Consider the following 25102-nt stretch of genomic DNA (forward strand, 5'->3'; position numbering starts at 1 on the left):
AATTATTATTTTGTCAATTGATTTTACTTCTCTTAAGAGCTTTTATCAATAAATATGTCTATGTAATAAATGTCATTCCTTGATTTGTTGGGACATTTATTAAACATTAACATATAACCGAAGATACATATTTTCTACATCTCTTATTTTAAACCGCTCATTTAAATAATGTATCATTGACGGGACGCCTGGGTGGCTTAGTCGGTTAAGCCTCCGACTTCAGCTCAGGTCATGATCTCACAGTTCATGAGTTCAAGCCCCACGTTGCTGTCTGTGCTGACAGCTCAGAGCCTGGAGCCTGCTTCAGATTCTGTGTCTCCTTCTCTCTCTGTCCCTCCCCTGCTCATGCACTGTCTCTCTCTGTCTCAAAAATAAAGAAAAACATTAAAACATTTAAATAATGTATCATTGATATAAATACATTTAATGTTTTCACATAACTGTAATTTTAAAAAAAATTTTAGTGTTTTTTTCATTTTTGAGAAACAGAGTGCAAGAGGGAAGGGGGAGAGAGAGGAAGACACAGAATCTGAAGCAGGCTCCAGGCTCTGAGCAGTCAGCACAGAGCCCGAGGCAGGGCTGGAACCCAGAAACTGTGAGATCATGACTTGAGCCAAAGTCGAACACTCCACCAAATGAGCCACCCTGGCGCCTCAAAACTGTACTTTGATCTTCACACCTACATTGTACATGTGAATGGACAATGGTTTATTCTCCCCAATTAATAGGTGAGAAGATTGACACAGACAAATCATGTGATGTGGTCACTATCACAGGGCTGATCAGTAGACTCTCAGCACAATGGTCTTACTTGGAAAATCAACTCCTTCCTATAAACCTTTGCAAAAAGCCATGCAGCCAACAATCTAGATTCATATCCTTGCTTTTGTTTTCGTTTGTATGTTATTTCTCATTATGCTTTCTGCAAGTGGCAGTTCTGGGGCAGAGCTACAAGGACACGTAAGAAGGGCTTCTTGAAAGTCCATGCCAATCATTGTGTTGATCTCACAGTAATAGAGGGAATAAATTACAATGGCACAATCAACTTAGATCTAAACTCAGGTGATGTGAATGTAGCAATATTGTACCTTCTCTATGTAATTGCAATTACTTTCAAGTTTATTTTGTCATCAAACAAGCAATTTTTCAATCAGTGCAGCTTGTGCAAATCAGCACTCTGGTATATGAATTATTTAATTCATTTATCATGCACTTCTTAATGGCCAGCTACACCCTCCTGAAAAAAAAAAGATCAGGAAGTTTAAGGAAAGATTACATGGAAAGCAAATATAAAGAGAATATCTGAGTTGGTTCTTATTCTCAAAATAATTTTTTTTCAAGATAAAACTTAATGTGTGAAGAGTAGAATAAACTTATTAGTAATATACATGATTTTATTTTATAGAGAAATGGAAAATATTTGTCAAAAATGAACATAAAGTATATTTTGTGCTTGGCTAATTTTGTCATCTATTTATTGATTTATTTGTTTATTTTTAAATGTTTATTTATTTTTGAGAGAGAGAGAAAGCATGGGGGAGGGGCAGGGAGAGAGGGAGCCAGAGGATTCAAAACAGGTTCTGCACTGACAGCAGAGAGCTCAACACAGGGCTCGAACTCATGAACCATGAGATCACAACCTGAGCCAAAGTTGGGTGCTTAACTGACTGAGCCATCCAAGCACCCCCTTCTTTTTATTTATTTTTAAATTTTTTTCCTTCTTTTTAGATAACTCGTGTAAACATACATAGGAGTTCTGTCTTGACAAAGATGCTTAAGCAGAAAGAGAGTAACTTCGCATTTGATTTCCTACCACAAATGCCAGATGCCAGTCCCATGGGTTTCACTCCCAGTGGATCATGGCATTTTTTCCCTTCAACTGCTGAATATTTCTCAACTTGGGGTCCCAAAGAGCTGCTCTTATTTGTTCTAAATTCTTCTCTAAGAATATTTTTTTCCTAAAACAACGTATTTCTTTTTTCTTCTTCATTAATATCATGATCATTTAATCAGATTTTGTTATCCCTAACCATCTCAACACTAGTCATAGTGAGGTCAGTGTAAAATCTGTTAGATAGTATCTTTGCCAAAATAACTTTACAACCTAACTGTGGATAGGGGAGGATTGAAAATAACTAGGTAGATATATACATACATACATACATACATACATCTCTAATTGACAGAATTAAAAATGAGAAAGCCAGATATTATAGTAAACAACAAACTGCATGATATAGGGAGCTCTGAGAAAGACAAGCCTGTCCTAGAATTGATAGAAGATGCGTGTGTATAGTAGGAATGTAGCTATAATTAAAGGATGAGTAGCATTTGAATTGGTAGGGCTATGCAGAGAGAGCAATCTCAGGTGATTGACAAGAGTGATTTTCAAACACTTTTTTACCTTTTGCAGAAACTTTTTTCAAGTAAAATATTACTTACAAACCTAGTATCTAACAGCTTGCATCAGAGCTGCTCTGAATGGAGGAGGGACCAGGGTGCTGCTAATATGTCCTCCTGCTTTCTCCAGAATTTCTGATTTAGTATGTTCAAAATTATCCATGCAATTTCATTTGTATCTTTATCTTTTGTGATTTCTTTTATGTCTGCATCCCATAATGGGGATGTTTGCAATAATTCAGACTTGAACCATGATCCAAGCCATAAAAGGGAAAGAAAAAGAAAGGATAATTAGGAAGCACTCGTTAAAAGGAAATAAAATGTTTTTAAAAGGATGGTGGGAAGTAGAAAAAAGTAGTCTGAGATGTTGCTGAAGTGATATGTATATATGTATACATATCAGTAAAAAAAATAACTGTACCAGGTAGAGAACTGGGAAATCAGAAGAAATTATATTGGCTTCTTTGTTTTACTATGTATATGTTTTATTTATTGTTTCCCCTTTCAATATATCACTGTGCTGAGATGGGTTTTAAGGCACAGACTTAAGGACCAAATTTACACTAGTTGGATCTTTAAGTGTGTATCTTGTCTGAAAATCTGGAATCTCCTCATAGACATGTGATGTACATCAAGGCTCCTATCCCCACACAGCCCTAGTCTTGCATTATTTATGGCCTATTAGGCGCTGGAGATAGAATAATAAGAAGGGCTGGTCCTAGCCTTCAGAGAACTCCCAAATTCATTTTTAGATGAATAAACCAATGTAAAATTAAAACTGTGCTAAATACGTGGAGCAGAATGGTACCTAGTGCCGGAAGAACATCTACCAGTCCTGAACTAGTCAGAGAAAGGATCCATGAAGCAGTGATGGTCAAGCTAAGTAATAGTTAAATAGAAGATAGTAATAGTTATAGTTAAGATAACTAATAATAGTTAAGTAATAGCTAAGTAATAGTTAAATAGAAGATAGTAATAATTAAATAGTTAAATAGAAGAAGAAATGGAATTAACAGGTAGGAGAACATCCCAAGGAAAGGGAAGGGCATGTGCAAAGACACTAAGGAGAGAAGAAGCCATTATGGCTGAAGCATAGAGGGTGAGAGGTAACAGAGAAAGCTGGAGAGGAATGCATTTTTCTAAGAGCATTATTATTCTAAGGGCACTGGATTTCATTGATAGGGAAAAGGAGAGTCACACGATCATATCTGGGTCTTGGAAAGATGACTAGTGTTGCATCTTGGAGAATTGTTTAGAGTGTGGCCAGATGAGACACAGACAGGTGACTGCTGCATAAACACAGAAAAAGTTCTTGGTATCTTGAACCAGAGCAGCTGTCCTGAAGATGTAAAGCAGAGAATCAAGACCCAAGAGACATAAAGGATGTAAAACAGATTGGACTTGATGATGAGGGTTAAAGGAAAGCAAAGTTAGATTAATGATATATTAAGTATATAGTAATTCTTGACATGGCATCATCATTGCAAAAATCACTTTCTCAATTTAATGTTTGCTTTTTAATTTTATTTATGGTGCTTTTGATATGGGAATATTGTAATGTATTATTAAAACCTATTATTTTTCATTTATATTTTTTGTTTATGCTTTTGTTTTTGCTTAAAAAGGACATCCCCGGGGTGCCTGGGTGGCTCAGTCAGCTGAGCGTCTGACTTCAGCGCAGGTCATGATCTCACAGTTCATGGGTTTGAGCCCCATGCTAGGCTCTGTGCTGAAAACTCAGAGCCTGGAGCCTGCTTCAGATTCTGCGTCTCCCTCTCTCTCTGCCCCTCCCTCGCTCAGGCTCTGTCTCTCTCTTTCTCTCTCAAAAATAAATAAACATTAAAAACAAAATTTTTTGATTAAAAACAGGACTTCCGAACATGCTTAGAAAATGTAAATGTTTCCCTACATTTTCTTTCCATTATTTTTTTGTATTTTTCCTTTTTGTAGGTGTGGTACTAACAGGATTTAGGTCTTTAATACATCTGAGATACATACACATATATGTACGTACACATATACATATATATATGCATATAATGTATTCAGTATAAGATGTGAGGTAGGGAAAGAACCAAGGACCTGTTTTTCCTTGTAAATAGTTAACTGTCCTATAACCTATATATTAAATTGTGATTCCAAGTCATTTGCCTTTTTGTGAACTATTTTCACAATCAATATTCCACTGACATTAGCCCTACAAAGCATTAAAAAATTGGATTTGATATTCATATGAAAGTTTTAAGTGATCTGTTTTTTAAAAAGAACACTGTAAACATTATGTAAGACAAATTTAAAATGCTGTCCAATATTGGGAGCAGTACTGTTGAAAACAAATCCAATAACTAGTGAGATCTGGAGTGGACAGTTTTCTTATTTATCAAATACAGCTTTTTAACTCACTGAATATACTAATCATTGTTATTTTCCTGAGTTCTCATTCATTTTCTCCTTGGAATTCTACCTGTGACTTTTAGGACTAAAAATAAGTCATTTATTTTATTTTATCTTCTCAAGAAGGACAAAGATTTAAACTCCTTTTAACCCATTTTGAAGGATCACTGTGCAGCTGTGAAACCCAGATTATCCTTTACTCTTTTACTAAAGGTAATGAGTGTATTGTGACACTTACTGGGTCCCAAGAAATGATTTTATTAATTTTTAATGTAAATTACACTTTCCTGTTATGACAACTTTATATATGAGAAACACAGATGAGGTATACCCAGTCTGCAGTAAGGAAATGTCATTGTAATTAGCAGGGTCAAAATGACTCAAGTCCTTGTGTTTTCATTTCCAGAAAACTTGACTTTTGAAAGATTAGGCTTCACTTATTCTGAGTTAGCACCATCTTGGAAACACCTACCTGCTAATTAAAGCTGTGATTCCCATCCATTCCCACAGCAGTGTGTGCCCATGCAGAAGTCTACAACACTATAATTAGGAATTTTCTTCTAGGAAAAACATTATAATAGACATCCTGCCATGCTTATGTTATTTTAATTGGGTGTTTAGCTCTAGGGATCATCATAATTTATCATGAAACTTTAATGTTAATAAAATCAGCTGGAAGGAAGTGCTACTTATCTCCTTGATTACACCATAAGGAATAGGATCTTAATTTGAGCCTTTCTTTTTCTTCTTTTTTTTTAAGCTAATGAGAGCAGAGTTTTAAGCAGATCAAGGGATCTAAGGGCTGTAACACAATGTTTCACGAGGTGTTGCCAGTGACCCACGAGAAACACTTTATTCAAAACTATTGCAGTATGGAAGAGAGACTGAATTCAAGCACTGCTGAAATAAAAGGCAGGAGAGTTTTTAAGCACTAGGGTGAGCTAATGAAAAGGTACTGGAGGACTTTAGCAAGGATGTTGGTCAGTGTTATTAGGCCATCTGTGTTTTTAATGAGTGCTCATTGAACTTGGGCTCCCTCCCTTCCCACAAAGACTGGGAGATAGGGGCTCTTTCCCACTGATTACATTTCGAAGGAATGGTTCCCAGGTCCTTGGGAAAGACATCGTTGGGTTGTAAAGCTGGAGAGAGGCCAGAAGATGTCCACATCAAAGGAGCAGAGGAAGAATGTATGCAAGGTTTCTAAAGTAAAGGCTCTAAGAAAAGGGAGGTCAGGGACCTGTAGTCAGGAGAAAGTCTGTCTAAAGTTTAGTCAAATTGAAGGGAGTGTTAAGGCCATGTTGGTCACCCATTGGTGGACTTCTAGATTTTAGCTGATGATCTGGGAACTGATCTACAAGTCCCTTCCTACAGGCAAATGGATACACAATCTTACAATCTTTAAACTTTATTTATAACTAAAAGTTGCTCATTAGTAACCTGCCAAATTAGAGATAATGGGGCTATCTTTGCAATCTGCTTTAGAATGCAAGAAATTTCAACATCTAAAGTTTACTAAGCAATAATACAGAGACATCTGTTGAGTACTTAATCTATGCCAGACAGTGTTTTAACCATGTTTCATATAATGTAGAAAATAGTCCAGCAGTCCCTCTTGTCTTAGAAGTTGTCATTTGTACATCAACTGGAAGTGGAAGAACATATCTCAAAACTGGGCCTGGAATTGCAAAGCCAGGATTTTAGCCCCAGATAGATACACATGAACATGAGCCAAAAGAATGACAGAAAAACAGACAGTAGAGTTTCATTTTTCTTTTTCCTTTCTTTTAAATGGTTGAAATGTCCCCCAAAGCCAGGCCTAACTCCACAGTCCTTTAACAATTCCTACATAAACCACAGTTCTGTTTCTTGAAGGGAAGACTCTTGTCTCCATACAGGTGGAAGGACCTTCTTCTAGCATTGCTTTTATTCTCATTAACTGTGGTCTCCCAGCAGCACCTCATTTATTTGTGCAGAAATTATTAATGTGACAGAACCCACAATGATTTAGAATCAGTTCAGTTTCCTACAATCATTTCACATTCCAGTGGCACAAAGCAGAAATGATGATGGGTGTCCTCGACCTTTCTCCCTGCTTGGATGACTGCATCAATTATGGAAATAGTAAAGAGATGTATGACCACCATCAGTCATGGTACAGTAGTACGGACTGTGAGTCTCTACTTAAGTAAGATATAAAAGCTGTAAGATAAGTGCCAAGCCATCCACAACATAGATATTTGAAGTCTTGTGTTACATTTTACTTTTTAACTTGAGGAAACATTTAGAGGCCTAGGAAATAAAGTGGAACGCTGAGAATTTTCTTGGAGGGAATTAAAGTTCTTACAGTAAATGTTTTGATCCCTGTTTTGGTTACCAACTTGTTTGGTGGGGTGGAATATGTTAACTTACTAAAAATTAATTATAAATATTTCATCAAGTGTTAGACCCAGGCTACCCTCTGGGAATAGGCCATCTAGAAAGGCACACGGTCAAGTAAAGCAGCAAATACAATATGGTATAATTAGTGCAGTGAGCACCTGTCAAAATCAGACAGCTACTTATGAATCTATATATTTACTGCTTGTCTCCTCATTAGGCAGTTAACTCCATGAGCACAGGGACCATGTTTCTTTTGTGGCTGTATGCATGGCCACTGACACGTTTTGGAAACTCAGTGAATATTTTTAAATGGATGAAGGAGTCATTTATTCTGTAAGTAAGAGAGGCAGTCCAAAGGTTGGGGAGGACCGAATCAGGAATGGTGTGGGCAGGGAAAGTTACCAAAAGAAATTGTCATAGAATGTATTATGTTATCTTCCTCATGTGTTCAATGTTTATATCAAATGGATACCACCAACTTTCTTGAGCATCTACAGTGCACATGCCAGTTCACTGTGTTCTCTAATCCAATTTATCCAGTTAGACTGTATTCTGAATGTACTGGCAGCTGAAGTCGATTTTATACATAATGAATAAGAAGTTTTTACTCCTAAATCTTAACAATGCAATGTCTTATTTTCATTTCAAACTATATTTGAACATACACCTTCTGACATAAGACACTGCACAAACCAATTAACATTGAATGCTGTATAATGGCCCTCCTTCTATTTGTTGGAAGGTCATCAAGTTTTAGCCTCTTACAAACAGCACTCCAAGTTGCCCTGAGGGTTACTACAGGAATATTAATGACTATCACTAAAAATTGTCCTGTAGCCAAAGTCCATAATTACAGAAGTGTATGTCATTCTTTAGACAAAATATCGTTAAGTGTGCCCTGTCAAAAGTTCGGAAATAACAGAAGTAAAACCAGTGAATCAGCAGAAGTAGCAATTAGTAAAAGTTTATTGTGCACACACCAAAAAGACAGTGTGAAAACCAGGAGCACTCAAACCAAAACGTACAAAGAGGCTCAGCGGTCTATTTTTACGAGGCAGCTTATATAGTGGGATGGCAGTGACTGTTTATTCTTCAGTGATTGAGTCGAATGTTAGGATTTTTTTAAATGATAAGGAATTGCTCAGTGGTTACCTCCTATCAACCTTGGGAAACCTTTCAAGTTTTGCTTATGATTTCCAGGGGCATAAGCAAGAAGTGACCCAGATCAAGTTAGTCTTGCCAAATAAGCTAAATTGATGCCTACAGTATGCCTACACTGCTTTTGTCAGCTCAGGGAATTTTCAAGACTGGTCACTCTTGTTTTTTTATTTTAACAGCCCCAGACCTTATCTGTCCCATTCTTAAACCTTCTACATTTGTGGATGACTTGATGTTCAGACAGAATTAGATAAGTTATGATAAGTCTTTCATTAGGACAAATGACTGGTGGCTTGAATGTAGGAAAAAAGGAAATAAAAAATTAGCAGCAACAACAAAGAAAATCTTTGCCTTTAACTTTAGTTAAATAGGACTCTACTTGGAGTTTGAAAGCTTTCATAACTGGAATAAAATCCATGAACTTAAAAAAAGAGATCATTTTCTCTTTTTTTATTTGAAAATCAAGGTATAATTTTATACATGGTCAGTGCCATCAAATAGTCAATGAATTTCCTCCACTGGATACAATACATTCATTAATTGTGTTTATGCCTTTCACAATGTTGTGGCAACTGTTATCCATTCATCAGTCGATGGACATTTGGGCTCTTTCATAATTTAGCTGTTATTGATAGTGCTGCTATAAACATTGGGGTGCATGTGCTCCTTCAAATTAGCATGTTTATATCTCTTGGATAATCTATTATTACTTATGATGCGACAAATCGCCAGTGAAGGGAGTAGTTAACTTATGTTGGTATTGCATGAATGAAAGTCGTGTGCGTGTTTGCAATTTGCAAAGTGGCAATTTGAAAAGGTCTTAAAATTCCTCTTTGCCTCTTCTAACAAATTGTGAGTAGAAAAAAAGGTTTAAGGAAAGAATGAGTACAGAACATTTACTTGACAATTTATCAAAACTTTTAAAATGTCTACAAGGGAAATGAATTGTTTACATTTCAACAATCATCAACTATTATCTTAACTATATATCAGGAAGCATCTTTATGCTAAATTTAGGTAAGTCAAGCTAAATCAGGCAAATTAATGTGCGGCCAAGTTAAATTATCATTAATTTAGTTTTGTGTTTTTGATTGGAGTATTAATTTATTTATTATTTTATTTATATCAGTATTATTTTATTTATTTTAATTGGAGTATTATTTTATTTAATTATTTATTTTATTTTAATTAAGTTGTATGGGTTTATTTAAACTAACAAATGCTTGAGGCACCTGGCTGACTCATTCAGCAGAGCATTAAACTCTTGATCTTGGGTCATAAGTTTGAGCCCCACATTGGGCTTGGAATCTACTCAAGAAAAATAAATAAAAATTTAAAAAAAAAAACTAAGAAATGGTTATGTGCCATGATACTATTATGAAATGAAAGCTCATTAACTTAGTGGTTTCTTTCTGATTTTAAATCTCTTTGATATTTGCCTTAGAAAGTATGTGTTTAGAATTTCCCTGCTGGGGAATCTCTATCACATGATTATTTTCTGTGTTGTCTGAAGTGTTTTTAAACTGTAGAGAATACATACTGCTGAGAAAAACTTACATATAAGAATTGGTATCTGGAAGCTATGTTCTGTGTTGTCTGACAGTTTTTGTTTTTTTTTTTTTAACTAACATAGCTAAGAAAATGAATTGTAGCAGGAAGACGAGTACCAGTTTTAATGGTACAGACTGTCCATAGGATTTCTTTTTTTTTTTTTTTTTTTAACGTTTATTTTTGAGACAGAGAGAGACAGAGCATGAACGGGGGAGGGGCAGAGAGAGAGGGAGACACAGAATCAGAAGCAGGCTCCAGGCTCTGAGCCATCAGCCCAGAGCCCGACGCGGGGCTCGAACTCATGGACCGTGAGATCGTGACCTGAGCTGAAGTCAGATGCTTAACCAACTGAGCCACCCAGGCGCCCACATAGGATTTCAGTCAAGATTAAGTTAGCTAATTAAACAGGGGAAAATCATATAAAGCATTAGTACAGAGCTGAAATTAAAATGTAGCAACCTATCAGATCATTTATGACAAGATTCTTTGGGTTGCAAGTTAAGCTGCAGAGCTAAACTACCTGAAACAGAGAAGGAAGTACTGTCCCTGGAAACCAGAAAGTCTGACAGTAGTCTGGCCTGAGGTACAGCTCAGTGCTGTATTCATTGTTGTCAACAGCATTCAGTCTTTCCTCTATCACTTCTCTGCCCTTGTGTGGGTGTCAAGGTCTGCTTTTCTTACTGTGGAATTATAATGTATAAAATGTGTACCTGTGGGGGCACCTGGGTGGCTCAGTCAGTTGGGTGTCCGACTTTGGCTCAGGTCATGATCTCACAGTTGGTGGGTTCGAGCCCCGCGTCCAGCTCTGTGCTGACAGCTCAGAGCCTGGAGCCTGCTTCAGATTCTGTGTCTCCCTCTCTCTCTGCCCCTCCACTGCTCTCACTCTGTCTCACTCTCTCAAAAACAAAGATTTAAAAAAAATTTTTTTAAATAAAAAAAATAAAATGTGTACCTATGGCCAATGGGAGCCATTTTTTGCTATCAGGAGAGAGAACTTGCCCATAAATAAAGCTTAACTGAAGTAAGCCATTTATAACAAAGTATATATATATATATATATATATTTTAATAAATTTAAATTTTTTTTTCAACATTTATTTATTTTAGGAACAGAGAGAGACAGAGTGAATGGGGGAGGGGCAGAGAGAGAGGGAGACACAGGATCGGAAACAGGCTCCAGGCTCTGAGCCATCAGCCCAGAGCCTGACGCGGGGCTCGAACCCACTGACCGCGAGATCGTGACCTGGCTGAAGTCGGACGCTTAACCAACTGCGCCACCCAGGCGCCCCATAACAAAGTATATTAATTAGCCACACTGTGACTTGTATTCTGGTTTAGGAAAGGTGAGGATCACGTGAAATAAAAAACAAAGAACTTTTTTTTTTAAAACCATTTTAATCGTGTTTAAGTGTACAGTTCAATAGTGTCAACTATATTCACATTGTTTTGCAATAAATCTCTAGAATTTTTCCTCTTGCAAAACTGAAACTCTATACCCATTGAACAACTCTCCATGCCCCACTCACCCTGCCCCTGGACATCACCATTCTACTTTCTGTTTCTATGAGTTTGACTACTTTAGGTACTTGTATAAGTGGACTCATAAAGAATTTGTCTTTTTGTGACTTATTTCACTTAGCATAATGTCTTCCAGGTTCATCTATGTTGTAGCATGTGACAGGATTTCAACAGGGAAAGACATTTTAAGATTTTTTAAGTTTCTTTAAAAGGATATCCAACAGGGACACCTGGGTGGCTCACTCGGTTAAGCGTCTGATTTCAGCTCAGGTCATGATATTGCAGTTCATGAGTTCAAGCCCCGCATCGGGCTCTGTGCTGACAGCTCAGAGCCTGGAGCCTGCTTCAGATTCTGTGTTTCCCTGTCTCTCTGCCCCTCCCCTGCTCATTCTCTCTCTCTCTCTCAAAGATAAGTAAACATTTTTTAAAAGTTACAAGAAAATGATATCCAAGAACTCAGATACCCTCTGGCAACTGAAATTCATGAAGGAAACATAAAGAAACTCTATGAGACTGACAATAGCTAGAAAATGCACTGCTCACTTAACATTTTTTAAACTCAAATTCATTTAGACCATTGGCTTACCAAAAAAAAAAAAAAAAAAAAGGCACCATCACATCTGCATTCTTTGAACTACAAGTTTTCAACACTTGCTGTTTTCAGTATCCTTTGGGGGTGATTTAAAAAAAAAGAAATGTGACAATTTTTTTTTAATGTTTGTTTATTTATTTTTGAGAGCGAAAGAGAGCATAGGAGGGGCAGAGAGAGAGGGAGACAGAGACTCCCAAGCAGGCCCCTCACTGTCAGCACAGAGCCTGATGAGGGGCTCGAAGCCACAAACTGTGACATCATGACCTGAGCCAAAATCAAGAGTAGGACGCTTTATTGACCGAGCCACCCAGATGCCCTTACAACATTTTCTTTTAAATTTTTTGCATGTGATTTTTAGTTAAACCTTTTACTTTTAGGTAATTAGGTGATTTGTGTACTTCTGTAAAAAAAAAAAAAAGTATTGCAAGGAAACCCAATCCCATGTGCGCCTTAACGTGGCAAAACCTTGCAAAACTCTAGTTAAATATCACAACCAGGACATTGACATTGATATAGTCCACGGATCCTATTCAGATTACTGCACTTTTCCTGGCATTTATTTTTGTGTGTGGGTATGTGTGGGTATGTACACACACGTGTCTTTAGTTCCATGCAATTTTATCACATGTTGTACATTGAATTTTTAGAGTATGTGGATTAGATGTGGCTATTTCCAAGATGCTATTATTTTTATTTATCTTAGTAGCAAAATAATGCTCTTAACTTTATGTGACAAACATATAAAGATGATATGAGGAAGACCATATCTTATATTTAAACTAGATCTTACTACTAAACTAGTCAGATGAGGTGCCTGCCTCTTGATCTCAGCTCAAGTTTTGCTCTCAGGGTTGTGAGTTCAAGCCCCACTTTGGGCTCCCTACTGGATGTGAAGCTTATTTAAAAAAAAATTTTTTTTTAAATAAAAATAAATAAAAGTAAAAACTTAAAAAAAATTTTTTTTACATTTATTCATTTTTGAGAGAGAGAGAGAGAGAGACAGAGCATGAGTGGCGGAGGGACAGAAAGAGAGAGGGAGACATAGCATCCAAAGCAGGCTCCAGGCTCCCAGCTGTCAGCACAGAGCCCAACGCAGGGCTCAAACCCACAAACCGCGACATCATGACCTGAGCTGATGTCAGTGCTTAACTGACTGAGCCACCCAGGCGCCCCAATAAAAACTTACTTAAAAAAATGTTTTTAAATAAAAATAAGAATAAAAACTTTGCATTCAACAACCTATCCAAGCTGTACCCTTTAAGATTTTTGTCATTCACTGTATGATTAGAGAATGATATATGAATATTTATTTTTACCAAACTCATTTCTTCTCTTTAATATTTAGAATTGGGTACAGTTTTCATTATGGCATTATCACTGGAGAAGTAGGACATACTGTAAGAACTTTACTATTAATATTTGAAGACAATAATTGAGGGAAAATAATAGTGTTAATTTGAAAATCCACTATTTTGCCTATTACCTTCATATTTACTGGTTTTATAACATAAAAGAAAGATCATAAGGCATTTTCATTGAGGGTAATAAGACTCCTCATTTAGTTATATAGTATTGCATCACTACATCATAGAGGATAAAATGAGTTTAAACATTTGCAAAGCAAATTAACCAACTCTTAGGTACACGTTTGCCATTATATTTTATGCCACTTTAATGATTTATTATTTCTTGTTCACATCCATACATTATTCTGATTTACAGAGAGTCTGTACTTCCTAGAACAAGAATGACTTTTTTTTCTCCTACAAATTCTCCTGAATCTCATTTGTAGGAAGAGATTCAAAGAAAATTTTCTAAGTTAGAAGATCCTTTCTTATAACAAAAAGTGGAGCAGGATAAGGAGAACAAAAGAATTTGCACTAAATTGAAAGAGCCTCTTTACACAAAGTAAGGAAATTTTCTCCTTGGAGGAGAAAAAAATTAATGCAGCCACGTTCTTAATAGAGAACAGGAAAGATGTTCATGAACAGGTTTCTGATAATGGCATGGCCTTCACGTTCTCCTTTGTTTCGACAGAGACCTCATAAAGACAATTTAGCTTTTTAGTTTTTAGATGATGATATGAAGTCAAATGATGGCTACACTGAGCATACTTGAATTAATTTTTAAGGAAAACTTAAGGCCATTCTCATTTGCTCACTTTTTCAATACCTACACTAATAATAATAGTAAAAACAAATAACTACAGTAATAATACCTAATGATTATTAATACTCTTGTTAATGGCAATTACTATATACTTAGTACTCTTCTAGGCATGTTAATTTCTCTAATCCTTTGTAACTATTTATATTCCATTTTTTAAGCTTTCCTGCTTTTTTAAAAAAAGATTTTGCTTTTCTTTAAATGTTTATTTATTTTGAGAGAGAGCAACCAAGGGAGGGAGGGGTGGAGAGAGAGGGAGAATCCCAAGCAGGCTCTGCGCTCACTGTGGGGCTCAAACTCACAAACTGTGAGATCATGCCCTGAAGCAAAAATCAAGAGTTGGTCACTTAACCAACAGAGCCACCCAGGTGCCCCTAAGATTTTATTTTTCGTAATCTCTATACCCCACAGGGGCTCAAACTCACAAACTCGAGTGCGAGTTGCACTCTCCACCGACTTGAACCAGCAAGACACCCCTAAGCTTTCCTACTTTCTATCTTTTCTGTCCCTTACTGAACTCCCCATGATGTCTCTTCTTTTCCTTTCCTCCTGATTTTTTCATAGTTTACTCTTTAAGCTTTCTTTCTTTCTTAGTTCTGTGAACTGACATTTCGTCTCCCTGTCACACCTCTGAGATATTTTATTTCTCCTTTGTTGGTTTCAAAGATAGAGGAAATTGTTTCTTATGTTTTTAAAGCACTTGCTTAATGTTTCCCTCAGTTCCGTGGCTTCTGTTTTTCAGGAGGGTGTGTGGAGGAGAGGGCAGAGGCTAGTTTTTCATCTAGTGTTTGTTTGTTTGTTTTTTTAATATGGAAACTTTGGGGTAATGTGGACTGTGTTCCTTTTTTGGAAAACATACTTATCCCTGGAAAAATTCCTTTTCCCTGGACAAGCTCTTCACCATAGATATTCTGGCAGGGATGCTTGTTAGTGTTCTAGGCTTACTGATTTCAGTGGAGAAAAGGCTTTGGTCCTCTCTACTACCTCACGGTAAACTTGCTTCTTGAAAACATGGCTTAGGGGCACCTGGGTGGCTCAGTCAGTTAAGTGTCGTTACTTTTGTTAAGTGACCTGACTTTTGCTCAGGTCGTGATCTCGCAGTTCGTGAGTCCACGCCCTTCTACAGGTTCTTCCCTGACTACGCAGAGCCTGCTAGGGATTCTTCCTCTCCACCTCTCTCTCCCCCTCCCTGGCTCAAGCTCATGTGCTTGCTCTCAAAATACATAAATCAGCTTAAAAAAAAATTTTTTTAAACATGACTTCATGACTTAATTCTTTGACTTCTGTAGCTCCTTCTCTTCTCTGAAACAAACCGTTTCCATCCGGGGCTTATTTGGCCCTCCCCAATCACCTCAGCTCCTGCACCCATACATAATTGTCTACACAGGGTAGGTTTGATACCCTACATTGTCAGGCAGCGTGTCTTTCCTGGTTATTTCAGAGATCTACTGTCCTTTGAACCCTTTTGCCCCTGACATTGCTGTGTTTGGCTTTTTGTCCCCAGTTGCTTCCAGATGCCCCTGCTCAATCTCAGCTTTTGGAAAACTCACACGTATTTTGGTGACTACGTACTATTCTGGTCTTTTTGCTTTTTAAAGATGGAGTTGGCTGTATATGATTTTTAATATTTGCTATGTCTTTTAAAAAGTCTTATCAAGGTCTAACGTGCATTCTACCAAAGTCTCCCCTGTACATGTACAGATTAGTAATAGTTAGTAAATTTATACAGTTGTGCAACCATTTACAAGTCTAGTTTTCTGAACATTGCGATGCTCCAAAAGCGACTTTGTTGTGCCTATTTGCGTTCTTTGAAAATGTATTTGCTGAAATGGAAGTCCTTTACTGATATGGCTATGATCATTCCAAAAATTATCTATGCTATGTTTTCATTATTCATAAATCTAAGGGGGGAAATGGAAGGTTAATATAGTAGGAGACTAATAATAATATACAACTGTATCTTGGCATCTATTCTTCTCTCTGATTTTTATAATAGAGTTTTCTGTAGCTTCTTAGGTAATTTTCTTATCAGAGAGTGAGATTTGTTGGAGGGGACAGTTGAAGCACTGAGGTCTGTCAGGACCCACTGATGTTAATTGTTGCTGTGATTTTGTTGGTGTGGAATGCTTTTCCCCTTCCCGTATCAATCTCAGGAAGTAGCGAGAAATCAATTGGAAGTTCTAGAAAGAAGCAGCAGCCCATCTGCATTGGACTTCCTGAATTATTTCAAACAAGCTAATATAATTTTAAAAGTAAATTTTATACTTTTTCTTAAAACCATTTTGCTACATTCACAATTTAATGTGATAAATAATAAAACCAACTGTTTATTCTAGTTGTAGTTGTGATCTCTTATATCTCAGTTGACTCAGGATTAAATCACTTAAGCATGAACCTTGGTTTCCTGAAATTTCCTCAACAACTTATCTTTTGTTAGGAGGACTCTTGTTAGGAGAGGATGCCTCAGGCATGTTAGATGTATTGAAGCACTGAGTGTATGCAGCCAAATTGTAACTATTTCCAAGCATTTCCAGAGATGAGCAAAGATGAGGCAAGCCAATGAAAGGGTGCCACTCTCCTTCTATGAAAATTCCTAGCTAAAAAGAACAGCCTCAGGAGGAGATTGGCAAATCCTTGAACTGTTACTTATGTACAGTTGCCATTTACTGAGTGTTTTCCATATGCCAGACACAATGTAAAGCATTGTGTATATATTTTTCTTATAGAGCAACATTTTAATATACAGTGTGGCAGTTAACATTTTCTCTTTTATAGATATGGAGGCTGAGATTTAGACAGGTTGGCTAGGAAATGGCTTAGAAAGGTAGAGCCAGTCTTCAAATCCCAATCTGGCTAACTCCATAGCCAGGTTCTTAAATGTTCTCACATTTATGCTGTATAGCTTGGACCTCCTCCCTACATATAAAAATAGGAAATTTGGATATGTTCTATGTTTCTTCATGGAAAATGTGGCACGAATTCAAGATGCTTTCATCATTACTGTACTTCCTGGAATGTGTCTGAATACATGGTTTCCAAGGATTGCCTCCATCATGGTCTTTGTCTATTTGTAATATTTCTGCAAAGGATTACATTAGAAAGATAAGCACCATGAATACAGCTTGGGCTATAATGATGTGAGTGATATGAATTAGTTAAACATTTCAATACTTAGATAGTATTTGTTTTATAACAAAATGTCACCTTTATCAAATTGTGCTGTATTAATCACTTTAATAGCACTAAAAGAGCAAGATTAAGTCAGCAATCTCCCAGTTTGCCTCTGAACATCGTTTCCTGTTTAATTTAACAGTGCCCCTTCTTCTTAGTACTGTAAAGCATGCCTTAAGAAAGAATAGTTTCATATAGCCAATACCTTTTACAGGTGGTATAATTAGTCTTTCATATATGATCAGAAATTTTTTTTTTGCCTTCTTCCATACAAACAAAAAAAAGCATGGAAAGTTAAATACAGTAAAATATTGAAAGCAATATCAGGTATAAAATATTAATACCACAGAAGTAGAGATACAACAGCTCACTGTAAATTATGGATTCAGTTTGATTTATCATCAATCAGAATGTTAAATAAAAATTATCATGTGTTTTGAGAAAAGAAAATGGATGCAGTTAAACTATGTCTTGAGTTAAGTGCAAAATCCTTCTCAAAATATCTGCTGTTATATTCTTCAAAGTCATATCATGGTGATTTGAAAATCTGAGTATCTCAGTTTTACTGGAGATAAAGAATCTCCTATAGTATGGGTCCTACCCCTTTTAGGTGACCTTCTATAGGAAAACTTCTATGATTTATATTCTCTCTCTCTTTCTGTCTCTCTGTCTTCTCCACCCTCCTTTCCTCCCCTCCAGCCACATATCCACACATATTTATGTACATACATATCAGAAAATCCTACCTAATTCTACATACATGTATATCACAGTTTCAAAATAAAATCTTTTATTAATTGGAATATAACAGACAAACATATCTTAAGTAATATTTCAATGAATGCTCACAAATAGAATATGTACATGTCACCATGAACTAGATCGACAAATAGAACATTAACAGCTCCCTGTCCTCTTTCTTGAATTTTTATTACTATTCTCACAGCTAATAGTATAGGTTAGCTTTACCGGTGTCTGAATTCCATGTAAATAGAGTCAAACAAAACATATTCTTTTGTGTATGTCTTGTTTCACTTGTTTGTGAGATTTGTCCATATTGTTGTAGTAGTATATTTATTTGAATTGACGTTTTATTTGTTATTATATGAATATGTGACATTAATTTATGCTACTCTTGATACACATTTGGTCGGTTTCAGTTGGGAGTATTTTGAATAATGCTTCTATGAAAATTCTTATATATATATATTTTAGGTGTATGGATGGTTCTATTTATATTGGGTATATATCTAAGAGTAGAATTACTGAGTCATAGGAAATGTGTGGGGTCATTTTACTTGATACATTTTCCATACTGGTTGAACCAAGTTACAACCTCATCACACATGTATGAGAGTTCCAGATCCTAACAATACATTATCAGTCTGATTAGTTTTAGCCATTCTTATAGGTCTGTAATGTTATCACATCATTACTTTAAATTGCATTACTCTGATGGTGAATGAGATAGAGAATGGTTTTGTATGTTAATTGGTCATTTGCATATTCTCTTTTGTGAAGTGCCCATTAAGGGTTTTTGTTTTTTTGTTTGTTTGTTTGTTTTGTTTTTTCCATTTTGCAGCTGGGTTTGTCCTTCTTGCTTACTAATTTGTATAGGTTTATTACATATTCTGGGTATTAGTCCTTTTGGTATGATCTGTTAAAAAATGTCTTCTCCCATTCTGTAGTTTACCTCTTTGTGTGTGTTTGTGTGTGTGTGTGTGTGTGTGTGTGTGTGTGTGTGTATGTGTGTGTGAATTCTTTTTTTTTTTCAAATGTACATAATTTACCCTTTATAATCTTATAATGATGTTTTTGAGGAACAGAATTATTAATTTTACTGTAGTCCAGTTCATCAATCTGTTTTTATAGTTGGTACCTTGTGTCATATTTAAGAGTTCTTCACACAGTCAAAAGTCATGCAGATATTTTATTGGGTAAACTTTTATATTTATAACAACAATCCATCTGGGATATATTTTCCATGTGGGGGCAGGGGGAGGAAGGGGACCAGTTTTTCCTTTTTTCCACATGAATATCCAACTATCCTTGCATTATTGACAGAAAAGACCATCCTTTCTCCACTCTTCAGTGTCTTTATTTGTTGTAAATTATGTGATATTGTAAATCATGTGGTAGGTTTATTTATGGATTATTTTGGTCTTTTGTTCTATTTGTTTATCTTTGTATCAGGATCATACTGTCTAAATTTCTATAACTTTTTAATCTGCAGTATATCTTTTTTTAACATTGTCATGAATATACTTGGCTTTTCATTTCTTTATAAATTTTATATTTTTATTATTTTTTAAATGTTTATTAATTTTTGAGAGAAAGAGAGAGAGACAGAGCATGAGCAGGGGAGGGGAAGAGAGAGGGAGAAACACAGAATCCAAAGCACAGAATCCAAATCCTCTGAGTTGTCAGCACAGAGCCCAACGTGGGGCTTGAACGCACGAACAGTGAGATCATGACCTGAGCCAAAGTCGGACGCTTAACCGACTGAGTTAACCAGGCACCCCTCATTTCTGTGTAAGTTTTAGAATCATCCTGTTAATATCAAGAGCAACATTTTCTTTTTAATAAAGGGTGGGATTTGTATTGAATTGCATTGAACCTATATATCAAATTGAGAATTGGTATTTCACAGTATATTTTGAACAAACATTTGCAAATATAATCCAGCTGTATATAAAGAGGATGATATATCAGGATGATGATGGGTTTAGTCAGTGGATAAAATGGTTGTTTAATATTGGAATTTCAATTAGTGATTCACCATAACAGAAGAAAGAAAGAAAGAAAGATATCACACAGTCTTCTCAATGGATGCAGGAAAAAAAACCTTGGATCAACTTGAAATGTCATTCATGATGAAAGCTCTTACCAAACTAGAAATAGAAAGGAACTTACTTAATGTCTTAAAGAGAGAAAATGACAACTTCTTCTCTGAGTCTGGGATCGGAACAAGGTTGTGCTATACCACGTTTTACTGAAGATCCTGGCCCGAAACAAGGAAACTAACTCAGACTTGTGACTTGGCAGTTGGCTTCTGCAGAGTGGGAGTTCCAACAGACAAGAAGTGGAAGCTGCCAATCTAGAAACGGGTGCAGTGTTGTTTCTAGTGTGGTCTCTTAGTTAAAGTAGTGACAGAATCACTGGGGTCCGAGAGAAAGGGACAAAGACCCGTCTCTAGATGGGAGGAGCATCAGAGAATTTATCAGTGCTATTCTGCCACAAGTTCTTTTACAAGTTAGGAGCTAGTTATTTTTTGCAGTAAACTTGAGCCCCTAGCTTGATTGACTAAAAAATAATTAGTCATTAATTTGCTTCCTTGGGGTCTTCCTAGGCTGTACTCTACTGTTTTTCAGCACTGATGTTGCTATGGAAAATGTTGTGACAAGACTTGTTCTTTTCCCACTTAGAGCCAAAGTGGGTTTTGTATGTTCATTCTTCTCTTTTTTTCTCTTGGCCTAATGACACATAGATATATATCTGCCTCTATTTTAAGGGAAACATGTCCCTCAGGTATATTTCACATATATAATTTTATCTTAAATATATATCTATGTGTACTGAACATATATTCAAGCGTTTAAATGCATATAAATATTTATATTTATATATGTGTATGCATGTATACACAAAGACTTATATCTCCAAACTTCTTATCCCCTCTTTTATGTTTCCATTATTCGGCTAAATTTTCTCAAGTATCTTTCTCCTGAGTTTTCCACAAATCTCTTTCTTGGGTTCTTGTAATGTGATTATCTTTCATTTTAGTTCTTTTCTTTAAGCTCATGTATCTATTTCTTGAATTCTTATTTATAGAGATTGTATTTTTTTAAATTTCTTTGACTTGTCTATAATTTTCACTTGCTTTAGATATGTATTCATAAGTTTGCAATATTCTTTTCCTCTTTATTCATCAATATACTTACAGCTATCTCCTGTCGCTGCTGCCACTGGTAGTTCTCCTTCTGTTCTTCCTCCACCCCCTCCTTTTCCTTCTCCACTGGTACTTCTCTTGAACGAGTGTAATGGAGGTTTCTTTATTGATAGAGAAGAAAGAGTCAGCTGGCAGTTTGCAGTATGATCTCATAACTCTAGATTTTTCCCCATTTTGTTTCTATTTGAAGTAGTGAACTTGTCATACACCAGCATAGAAACCTTCTGGCTCGTAAGGATGTGAAACATGTCTAATTTGGGACATGATCCTTTAGATCAGTAGTGTAGATCAATATAATTTCTGTTCCACATTAGCTTAACAAGAACTTACTCCGAGCGTTCCTGGGTGGTTCACTCATTTGGGCGTCTGACTTCATTCAGCTCAGGTCATGATCTCACAGTTCGTGAGTTCAAGCCCCACGTCAGTGTCTCTACTGTCAGCTTGGGGCCTGCTTCAGACCCTTTATCTCTCTCTCTCTCTCTCTCTCTCTCTCTCTGCCCCTCTCCCACTCATGCACACATACATGCTCTCTCTCAAAAATAAATAAGCATTAAAGCAAATTAAGAAAAAAAGAACTTACTCTGTAAACATGGTATATCAGAATGCTCAATAAAACTTAGGTCTCCTTTGGGGCTGGTATGGCCATTCCAAGCAACAAGTCATGGGGTTTACTCCTCAAGGTTAACCCTCTATTTTGTAAAGCCCATGATCTATCCACACTGCCTGTCCCTCACAATGATCCTTTATGGGTTTTGGATATATTCAATTCATATTTTCTTTGATGTTTTGGGTTGACTTCAAAAGGAATAGAAGGACAAAGATTCTTTACTTTGGAATACACAGCTGGACTTTAGTGTGCAGTATATGTATGTAACGGGAGGTTAGGTTACAGTGTTTGGGCGTGTGAATTTGACATTTTAAAACTGTTTTCATTTCTTTTATATATAAATTTGACAGTTCATTTTCTAACTAATTTCATTAAATATTTTAATTTAAGTTTAAAGGTTTTCACTTATTGCTTTATTTATTTTTAAATTTATTGTAACTTCTTGATTTCTTTTACTTTTCAGATGCAACAACTGTTCCATGAAAATTACGAACATAATCGGAAGGGTTATATCCAGGACCTTCACAACAGCAAAATCCATGCAGCCATAACACTGCATCCCAACAAAAGGCCTGCCTACCAATACAGGCTTCACAATTACATGCTCAGCCGCAAAATTTCTGAACTTCGCTACCGCACCATCCAGCTCCACCGGGAGAGTGCTCTGATGAGCAAGCTCAGTAACAGTGAAGTGAGTAAAGAGGACCAGCAGCTGGGAGTGATGCCTTCTTTCAACCACTTCCAGCCTCGGGAGAGAGATGAAGTGATAGAATGGGAGTTCCTGACAGGGAAGCTCCTTTACTCAGCATCTGAGAACCAGCCTCCTCGACAGAGCATCAACAGCATCCTAAGAACAGCACTGGATGACACAGTCCTGCAGGTGATGGAGATGATCAATGAAAATGCCAAGAGTAGGGGACGGCTCATTGACTTCAAGGAAATTCAGTATGGCTACCGCAGGGTTGATCCCATGCATGGGGTGGAGTACATTTTGGATTTACTCCTCTTATATAAAAGACACAAAGGGAGGAAACTGACTGTGCCAGTGAGACGTCATGCCTATCTTCAGCAGTTGTTCAGCAAGCCTTTCTTTAGAGAAACTGAAGAGCTAGATGTCAACAGGCTTGTTGAGAGCATTAACAGTGACACTCAGTCGTTCTCCTTTATATCTAATTCTTTAAAGATACTATCTTCTTTTCAAGGTGCCAAAGACATGGGAGGGCACAATGAAAAGAAAATACACATTCTTGTTCCTCTCATTGGAAGGTATGACATTTTCTTGCGATTCATGGACAACTTTGAAAAAACTTGTCTTATTCCAAAGCAGAATGTAAAGCTGGTCATCACCCTTTTCAGTAGGGATTCTGGCCAAGATTCCAACAAGCATATTGAGCTGATCAAGGAATATCAGAATAAGTACCCTAAAGCAGAAATGACCCTGATCCCGATGAAGGGAGAGTTTTCCAGAGGTCTTGGTCTTGAAATGGCTTCTTCCCAATTTGACAATGATACTTTGCTGCTATTTTGTGATGTTGACTTGATCTTCAGAGGAGACTTTCTCCAACGATGTAGAGACAATACAATTCAGGGACAACAGGTGTACTACCCCATCATCTTTAGCCAGTATGACCCAAAGGTAACCAATGGGGGAAATCCTCCCACTGATGATGACTTTGTCTTCTCAAAGAAGACTGGATTTTGGAGAGACTACGGCTATGGAATTACCTGTATTTATAAAAGTGATCTGCTGGGTGCGGGTGGATTTGATACCTCAATACAAGGCTGGGGACTGGAAGATGTAGATCTCTACAATAAAGTCATTCTCTCTGGCTTAAGGCCCTTCAGAAGCCAAGAAGTAGGAGTGGTGCATATTTTCCATCCAGTCCATTGTGACCCTAACTTGGACCCTAAGCAGTATAAGATGTGTTTAGGATCCAAGGCAAGTACTTTTGCCTCAACCATGCAACTGGCTGAACTCTGGTTGGAAAAACATTTGGGTGTCAGGTATAATCGAACTCTCTCCTGACAGTCCAGGCAACACATATTGCCTTTTTAAAGGGGAGTTTACCTCATTGTTGGTTGTTGTTATTTTTATTTTATTATTGTTATTTTTATTATTATAATTATTATTGTTATAATTTTATTTTGTTATCCTGGTCTTAAACTACTCTTGGTTATCTTCCAAAGAGTGTTTGTTGACCTCAAGCAAGAAGAGTCTGCAGTTCACTGATATTTCAGATTTCTACTGAAGTCAATTATGTATTACTTTTATATATCTTTATTCGAGATTGAGTTAAATCGTGGCAATCAAATGACTTTTGAAGCTCATTCATCGTGAGAGACAGCTTAGAAGAATGTTCTCTTGGGGCTTAAAGATGCAATATCGACTTTTATTTCGTTTGTTAAATTCAATGTGATACAAATATTTACTGGTGAAAGGTACCACAAAAGTGCTTTATGCTTCCTATGGGGAAGGGACTCTGTAACATAAACTTGAGTTTTGTAATTTATACAAGGACTTAAAAATATAGACAATAATTTTCTTCATCTTTAGAATTTTTAAAGTAAATGAACACTTATGATTGTATGTTTATTTTTTAAAAAAAGTTTTAAAAATTGAGGAGTTTTGTTCCACAAGCAACCGGTACGGGCTACCCTGGTCTTCTGACAATTATGTACTCCTCACAACTGTCTGCTATAAATGCGAATGAACTTTATTTTCTCAAGGAAATATGATTTAATTAAATATTCATGTACATTTTAGAAGCTTTATGAAACGATGTCCTTCATTTGCTGGCAAGAAGATAAACTATGACAGAACCTGGTTATTTATAATAAAACACAGGTATAACAGTAGTCTTTTTCAAAAACACTGAAAAGTTTGTGTTGTTTCCTTTCAGTCATACTTGATGTAATTCTTAGGGGTCATACTCACCAAAATGTGCTTATTATAGAGACTGGAAAAGTTAACAAGGGATTATAGGCATATTGTTTGTTTTGTTACGCTTTAAATCCTGGCCTTCACAACTGATTAAAATGAGTGGCTTCTTTATTCAATAACTTACATTCCAGGAGAAGCATTCTTCCTCAATCTCTTCAGCTTTGTGATCAAACTGAACCAAGAACAGGTCAGAAACTGCCTTTAATTGGGGTTAATTTGGGTTCTCACAAAATGTAGCGTATTGTACATATTGTTCTACACTCTCGTTTTCTTTTT

At 36.4% G+C, this 25102-nt stretch overlaps 1 protein-coding gene across 1 annotated transcript in view; it reads left to right on the plus strand.

Moving 5' to 3' along the window:
- The window catches only part of CHSY3 (chondroitin sulfate synthase 3), a 291248-nt gene extending 266484 nt beyond the window's left edge, over positions 1-24764 (plus strand). Inside the window, exon 3 of the mRNA XM_040444386.1 lies at positions 22349-24764. Coding sequence (XP_040300320.1) covers positions 22349-23911 — 1563 coding nt within the window. The 3' untranslated portion in view covers positions 23912-24764. The remainder of the gene's footprint in view (positions 1-22348) is intronic.
- Positions 24765-25102: the final 338 nt, after the last annotated feature.

This window comes from Herpailurus yagouaroundi, unplaced genomic scaffold (assembly GCF_014898765.1).
Source record: "Herpailurus yagouaroundi ecotype Mexico unplaced genomic scaffold, PumYag 192, whole genome shotgun sequence".
NCBI lineage: Eukaryota > Metazoa > Chordata > Mammalia > Carnivora > Felidae > Herpailurus > Herpailurus yagouaroundi.